Source organism: Eretmochelys imbricata, chromosome 7, assembly GCF_965152235.1.
Source record: "Eretmochelys imbricata isolate rEreImb1 chromosome 7, rEreImb1.hap1, whole genome shotgun sequence".
Classification (NCBI taxonomy): Eukaryota; Metazoa; Chordata; order Testudines; family Cheloniidae; genus Eretmochelys; species Eretmochelys imbricata.
This window is the reverse complement of record NC_135578.1, coordinates 28,567,541-28,576,176: the sequence shown is the minus strand read 5'-3', so window position 1 is coordinate 28,576,176 and position 8,636 is coordinate 28,567,541. Positions and strand designations below refer to the sequence as shown.

General features: G+C 35.8%; 1 protein-coding gene across 1 annotated transcript in view; it reads right to left on the bottom strand.

Moving 5' to 3' along the window:
* Nucleotides 1–4,343: 4,343 nt before the first annotated feature.
* The window catches only part of DCP1A (decapping mRNA 1A), a 49,907-nt gene continuing 45,614 nt past the window's right edge, over nt 4,344–8,636 (bottom strand). Inside the window, exon 10 of the mRNA XM_077821670.1 lies at nt 4,344–8,476. Coding sequence (XP_077677796.1) covers nt 8,399–8,476 — 78 coding nt within the window. The 3' untranslated portion in view covers nt 4,344–8,398. The remainder of the gene's footprint in view (nt 8,477–8,636) is intronic.

The following is an 8,636-nucleotide window of genomic DNA, read 5'->3' as shown; positions in this document are numbered from 1 at the left end:
AGGAGTAGAAGCCTTGTTGCTTGGCATTTTAGAAGGAAACTGGACAATACACTAGAAAAATATACCGTGGATCACAATCCCACATTGGCAAGGGGATGGAATAGAAAGTCTTGTAGGCCTTCCTCCACCCTTCTCCGATTTCTACAAAGTGGGGCAGGATGTGAGACTATATGCTCTCTAGAGTAAGAGCACATAAGGACTTTGCTAGCATCACACTAGATCTTCTCTCTCATGGTTACGCTGAGCCTCTTGATTTATGTAAGCAATAAACACCAGCTGTACATTCACATCGCATACCTGCATGTTTTAAGTGAGGCCCAAGGACAAGTGCCTTCAGTCAACCTGAAAAGGAAGCATATTCCTTATGCCCTTGAGATTAGGCTTCCTGCAATGCATTTTATAAAATTGTACTACTTGCATTTTAAATAGGAAAAAAACCCTCCAGATTTATTCATGAAAAATGAGAGACTGAGCCAATTCACTAGGAACAACTTCTTTCTTAGCAAGAGCTACAGATTTTAGGCTCTAATGTAAGAGCCATCAGCAAAGAAATAGGACTTGGATATGCCATTAGTCTGGCAACTCCATTATCCTGCTTCAGGATATCTGAAGGCTAAAAAAAAAAAAAAAATAATAATCCATAACGGACCTGGCAAATAGTTGTGCGCTATCACAGCACAGACTGGGGAAGGGAGGTCATGCCCAACTCAGGTTGGTTATCAGTGTATGGATTGAAATATTCTGGATTCCTAGAAGTGAACCTCATTTCATCCTCAGCTACTAAGCCCTGGTAAATCATCCAAAGGAGGCATGCAGCAGCCCAGGAATGAAATGGTAACTTACAGCAAAGCAAGTGATTTCTTCTGTGTTCCATGTAACATCTCTGTGTGTCTCATTTATCCCTGATCACCTCACTGCTAGTCACCTCTCTCCATATTTCCCCTCTACATTTTGCTTCAACTCTTTTCTGTTGACGGGTTTCAGAGTGGTAGCCATGTTAGCCTGAATCAGCAAAAACAACGTATTTTCCACTCCATGCATCTGATGAAGTGGGTTCTAGCCCACAAAAGCTTATGCCCAAATAAATGTTAGTCTCTAAGGTGCCACAAGGACGCATCGTTGTCTTTTCTGTTGTTTACCCGCACTTCTATTTCCTGTTTGCTCTCCTTTTATTCTACCTCACTCCTAAAGTTCTTCTTTAAAATGTGCTAATGATGGACAGAAGAGCCTCCTCTCTTTCTCAGTGCTTAACTGGCCCTTCCAGGAGTCCTGCACACAGAAGGAAAGCACAAGAAAATTGGAAGACATGTACAAACATTTTACAAACAAATGTATTAGTGCACTAATTCACAGTGATTGAGCTTTTGACACAATGGTCAATAGCCCGATTTAGATAATATAAAGGTATAAAACTAGAGTAACAGATCAGAATATGACTGCTCATATCAATTCTATACTTTAGTGAAAATTAACATCTGTGGGGAGACCTTCAAATAAACATATATATATAGACACACACACACACACACACACACTTAATGTTTATCTGCCAGATAAAATAAATCCTTAATAGAAATTAACTTTGATAGGGTAAGATTGTTTAATGTAGCTAATTACATTAGCCTATCAGCCTTCTCCTAGAGATGGGCAAACAGTTTGTATTAACTAGTTTTAATCTTTGCCCATCCCACAAATCTTTGATAAGGGGTTTGAAGGTTCAATTGAGCAAAGAAAAATGGACTCAAAATTTCCCAGTTTCAGTCTGGATGGAAGTAGAGAGCGCACATAGGAGTGCTATTCTCATGAGATTTCCAAGTTGGCCTAGATTAGTAACCTGTCAGGTCAGAGAAATGATAGTAATAATTAATAACAATACTTACACCTTAAGAAAGACAAGAGAGTTCATCTCTGTGGAACAGTTTAGGTTGCTCATCTTTACAGGAAAACAGCAGAGTAGCATAAATGTGATTCTAATCTTGATGTCTACTTACAAAGACGAGAAAGCTACTTAAAAAAAAAATTACCTGAAATATAACAACATATTTAAAGCAACAAGGAAGAAGCCACCATCTTCACTCTTGGAAAGTAGAATTTCATGAAACAGAATGAAGACAGACAAATCAAGTTCCACTAGCAAGTGTTGAAAACAGTTTAAAAAGTTATTTTAGGGTGTATTTTGTAATGTTTGGGTTAATTTAAGAACTGCTTAAATGCATTAATAAACTTTTTAAAATAAAAACACACAATTCATTTTCAACTTTTAAATGAAAGGGAGAAAAATCCACCTCAGTTTCATGAAACGACATTTTTAACTGGGAGAAAGGATGGTAGCAGTTTTCCTATCTTCTGATCCAGTAATAGGATATTGGTCGGCCCACAGCAATCCAGTCATTTTGTATGGCGTGAGGCACAACCGAGCTTTAATAAGTATATTGTTGCACAATGGGTCACATCCAAAGTGGTGTAAATGAGCATGGCTTTGCTGAAGTCAGTAAAGATGTTCCTATTTACACAAGCTGAGGATCTGTCAAAATGTTTTCTTTAGCATGTGCTGTTATTTGTATGTGCCACAGCGTGTATGTATTTCATCCTCTAACTCCATAAGAATTTACCCAAAAACTGAATTGGAAGAGTCAGATTTCAGTGGGTGAATTTTCTATGCCCTAATTCTATTTCATGAAACTCTGCCTCCTGCTGGGAAGTACAATGCAGCATCACTAAGAGGTCAGACATCAGAGTCACATAGTCCAGTTCACTGGAGGGAGGTATAAAAACAGTGACAGGTATTTCAAAACACACTGGGAAATTCATTTTCATATATTTAGTTTTGGTAAATATTTCATTCTCTAAGAGGCATTGGAGAAAAGTATAGTTTTCCTTTCAGCTACTTTGATAGCCTGGAAAGGAGCGAGCTAGCTCCAGCATTTGGAACATTTACCAATGCAGATGAGGATACACTGCATTGCTGGACAGTACCTGCTGAAGGAAGACCAGAAAGCAGAGCCCCAAATTCCCAGCCTCCCACCTGTTTCTTCATGATTAATACTGTAACCACCTTTCTTTTATAAAACTTGATTTTTGACACATGCTTCCACCCAAACTCAGAAGATACTCTTGTCCATTGCAGAGTCCAAACTGACATGTGAGATGGGAGGCCAGAGAAAAAAGGTTTGGCCCAAATTTGAGAGGAATTTTATTTACGCAGTGGATGATGTAGTTTAGATACAGGAAAATATAATTCTTCACTGAATCTCTATAAAGAGACAGTGCCCACAGTACTCAATCCTCCTCTGTGTTGACTGTTGTACGCAACAAATTCGACAAGGCAAGCAAAGCCACAATTCAGGCCATTATGGCTGTTATTTTGTTTTCATGACTATTCCATAAAAGTGATCACTCTCCTACTGGAAGGCTGCCATGCAAGGCAATTAGAGAGGACCTGCTTGCATATATAGTACAGTTCCCAGTCCACTAATAGCTACAAAGATAGCACCATCCTGTTTTAACATACAGGTCTGCCTCTTCACTGTGTAAGTTACATCCTCTTAGACATTTAGACTTGCTAATTTGTTGGGAGACTGGGTGTAAGTAGAGTCAAGAAAGACTGAATTTATGGGAGTTTAATGCAAGGGCATCTAGCTTACTCCATCTGACATACAACTTCTGAATTTGTCCCCTTGTCTGTCTCAATTTCCCTATCTGATTTATCTTACAACAATTAAATAATGTTTGTAAGGAATATGTGAAGAATTTTATAATATTATTTATATTCTATTTCAGCTGAAAATAAGTTTCAAATTCAAGATCGCAAACAAACAAAGGAGAACCCAGAAAAAAACATCTTCATAAAAGGGAAAAGTTAGTGTTATAGTGAAATTGTGCTACAAGATTTTGTTGCAAATAAATTAAGATTACCAAAACTATAATACTCACCAGTGGTTTGGGCAGCAAAAACAACAATAGCTCAGTATTACCATCATCAATTCGTATAGAGTGACAGTTGCTGAATTAATCCAGACCACCACCAAGTCTAAATCTAAACAGTTTCAGATTAATATTTGGTTTATCAAGTGTCACACATTTGCTAGAATGGAAGAGAAGGGTACTACAAAAATTAAATATTAGGATGAAAGCCACTGGAAGCGACTGCAGTAGTATTAGCAACGCACATCTTACAGATTTACTTCTTAGAAGAAGGATGACGATTGATTGGTTTGCCAAATTCAAAATCTAAAATTTAAGGTACCAGGATGGATGACCCCAATGAACCTTTTGAGTTTACACTCATAGCTAGTTTCTATCTCTGCAAGTGAAATAAAACACTGGAAGATTGTAAGACGTGCTGAAATATTTGTTTTTGAAATTTTATTACAAAAATATATTTGCAAACATACAAAATTTTGGATGAAAAATGCTAATTCTTAAACATTTATGCAATAACTTAATATTTGCAAACATACATAGATGGTATAAAGAAGTCCATACCATAATGTTAGTGATGCAGTATCTACGTTTACTGACTTGAAAAAAACCTGTTTGCATACCATGTTTCCAGAAATCATTACTAAAAATCCCAGTGTCTTGAGCATCTTCATACTGTAAGAACATGCAAGTAAATAACAACTGGTGCAGCCAAAAAAAAGTGGTAAAAAAAAAAAGACAGTTAAAAATGCATACTTTACATTTTAAACCCTCCCCCCCACCAATGTGCCCATACACAGAATAGATAAAAATAAATAGACCATCAGGGAAAGATATTGCAATTTTTTCCAATTTAAAGTGGAAGGAAGATATTGCATCTTAACATTTTCACAACAATGTCAGGCTAAACTGAGGTGAAATATTGCACACATTCCTCCTGTAAAGATATGCTGTAAGCAAGAAGCAATTCAAATAGTTGAAAAAAGTGTCTGATTTCTCACATACTTTTAAAGATAACTTTCCAAAGTAATCACTCTCTTTTAAAAGTTTCCCAGTAATTGCATACTTGACTAGATGGGGCATTATAGGTTCAAGGAATGTACCAAAAATGAAGCAAAACAAAAATGTAGGCAAAATGAAACATGTCCAGCAGCAAATGTTCAAACATGTTGAATATCAATACCTGGCAAGTCAAACATCTGTTATATGAAACTAAAATTAATAATCACTCTTGCAGTTTCACACTTTGCCTCAATTCTTTTGCAAATATTTTCTTCTTTTACAAGATATACGGCTTCCAAATTAATAGCTGTTCAGCACCTTTCATACAACTTTGCGATATTAACAGCTACAAAACTGAGAAACAATTTTAATTTTGTGAATAATAATAATAATAATAAAGCTGTAAATCTTAAAACCATCTTTGATTAGAAGGTTATAATTTTTAAAGTGACTTAACATTGACCACAGAAAACACGTGCTTAGACAAATAATTAATTTTGGGAATATAGTCTAAACTAATTGTTTTCACTCTCAGAACTAATGGGTACAATCACATTAAGTAGTAGTTTTACCAAAACAAAAAGCCACTTTAAATGATCATGTTAAGTTGCTGTGATGACCCATGGTAACGAGCTATGCATTAACTATCAGTACATGCAGCTAACATGAATCAAGCAATGAAACGAACTTGACCATTTTAGAATACAAAAGTTCAAAATAACCAGAATGAAGCTGTCAAACAACTTCCACATTATAAAACATCTCCAGTTTTATGTTGCAGCAGAGCTTGTTTTACAATGCAGTTCTTCATTAAAGAGGTTTATCTGTTAAATTTTGTCATATTACAAAAAGCACTATCATGGCACTCTGCATCTGCAGGATACTCCTGTTCTCCCAGTGTGCGTCTGTTTATACATACAGCAGGTGGAGTAAATGTGAGTAAGAATTCAATGTGAACAGAAATCAGTTGTACTCATTAGAAAGCTTGCTTAGTCACGGTGATTTAAATTCATTCTGCAAGCTGGGAAGATGACACTTTTTCAGATTAGCAGAATATAAAAATTAAGAGACCTTGGATCTACCAACATCGTGTTGAGGTTCCTGGACAGTTATAACACAAGCACGTTAAACAAAAATGTAAAATGTTGGGGTTTAAATCATAATCAAACTCTTGTAATGTTGTTGCTACTTAAAATAACATTCCCTTTATTATCAACTGTTCATGACTTAGACTTAAAATGAAAGTACAATCCATATGAGGGAAATCTTAGTGTCCCATAATTTATATAAATCTTTGGATATGACATTTTAAACATGAGTCTGTATTTAACCGAAAGTTAACAGAAATGTTTGTAATTGGTATCATCTCAGTAGCTCCTTTTCTCATTTCTATACTTGGGAACTCCTCCTTCCATCCATCCATCCTCCTTTTCAAGCTAGTAGAAATGCTCATAAAAGTCAAGAAAATTACTGCTTCAGTCTTTGCTGAAGCCAGAGAAAGACACCTACTTGAGGGTCTTGGTTATTGTCCACTAGGACTATATCCAAAAGCACCTCTCTCTAGTTTGGCATTTTTTCCTATTCTTTCTCCTCCAAAAAGGCCCTCACAAGTTTGATTTGGATCAGGTGTATGGGTTTAGATAAACTAATCAAATTTACATTGCTTTGTGCATACACATGCTATTATAATTCTAGTATGTGACTAGGTCGCCTTCTTCCTTACGAAGTCCAGAAAGTCTTTGTTGCTGAATTCAAATGCTACCATTAATGCTAATATATTTCTTGGTAAATACACATGATCACTAGTATGTTTCCCTGAATTCTGCATACTAACATAAAAATACTAAATATTTTTAATTAAAAACACTGAGTTCAAAGGCTGAAAAACTCTTCAGAAGGCAAATTTTGCTAAACAAAAATCTTTTCTATTCAAAAACAAAGTTCAAACTAAAACAATTATTAGACATGAAAAATGCAAACAAACATTTTGTTATAACTAGAAGAAACCCACTGCTTTGTGATGGAGTCACAATTAAAGCTTATTTGATCATTTCCAATGAAGTGACCCTGAATCCTTGACTATGTCAACATTATTATAACTAATCCCTAGGATATTCTATTTTGTAGAGCCAAACAAACTCGTTTCTTCTTCATTGCAATAGTGCTTTGAAAAAATAAGCAAAGCATCCTAACTGGTTAAATTTACTACAAATTATCCATTAGCAAATATGCCAAGACCTCTCTACTCAAAAACCATTCCTTAAAATTAGTATTACTGGAATCAACTGAGAGCTACTTTAAAGTATTACTAAGTACCTTTTCATGCCATATAGAAATAAATATAAGTCACAGATAGACCAATAGCAGCATAGTAAAATATCATTAAGGATTCTTTTCTGACTTCAAATGGGGAGACATGAAGTCGTCGGATTCTTACACTGGTAAATACTGAAATGATAAACCATATGTAAGAAGCATTCACTTTTCAACTAAACACAACGCAGTACTACACAACGTGAAAAAAATTTTGGAGGCAAGGGGTCAGTTTGCAATTTTTCCGCATCTGTATAGTTTTCAACACTACAGTGCCAACACAAGTGAATAATGAAACTCAATTCTGGCATTGGCTCATCCTTAGCTGAACAGAAACAATGTATTTCAAATATCATATATAGTTCCAGGGAATAGGAAAATAATAGTCTTAGAGTGATGTTCTTCCCCAGATCTGATTTTAAAAATTTACAGAAATCAGGCTGTTACTTAAAGAGCACATGATTGCCCTAGCCTAGGATCGTGCACACTTTGGATTCAATCTTTTTAGAGAAACCAAGCATATTTCAATGGACACCAAAGATGCAAAGCCAAAAACTAACAGAACAGTTACAGGGTAAAGGCTGTTTGTTGCTCAGGAATGGGCAAAAGTATTTTTAACCCCTACCTCAAACATCTAGCTCTAAGGGCACCCAGCTCCAAGGCTGACTGCAGTATCTTTTACTGCATGCACATCTGCCATCAACCAGTTTATTACGATAAATAAGCCTCCCCAGCCTCTATAAAGCCCTCAGAACTGGAAGTGGGTTTTACAACTGAGTTTTGTTCTGATCTGTGTAGTGTACTGTACACCTGATAGGTTAAAAACAGCACTGTTCCCCTTAACTCTTCAGTACTGAAGATAGCTAGAAAAAAAAGTCAGAGAAAACATTTGCACATTCACTTAATGCTAATGAAAGCTCATATGCAACTAAATTTTTCCTTAGAAACAAAGTTTTGCTGGTGATGATCACAGTGAAACCTAGATCACTTCTGAGAAGATTACTTTTTAGAAGCATTTTTAAGGAATAGTCTTTCCCAACAGGTTCAAAATTCAAGACACTGAAAACTAAATATTCTTTTTAAAAAAATATTACAGCTTTATAGATGAGGCATAATTGTTTCAGAAGCAGACATATTGTCAGTTGAACTGAATTAACTTCAATTATAGTTTGATGTCTGTATTCTTGGTCAGGACTTGCAAGTAGACTTCATGAACAGTACTGAGAAAACTGGAATCATTCTGCAGGAGGGGAAAAGAGCATATGCAGAACATTAACTGAAAACATACACTTAAGTGCTGATTTTTGCTACTTAATTGTGAATAAGTTAAGCCTCAAGATGGGGTGGGTGTCTCTTCACAGTGGGGAATATAGGGAGGACTGGCTGCACGAAGGCACTGC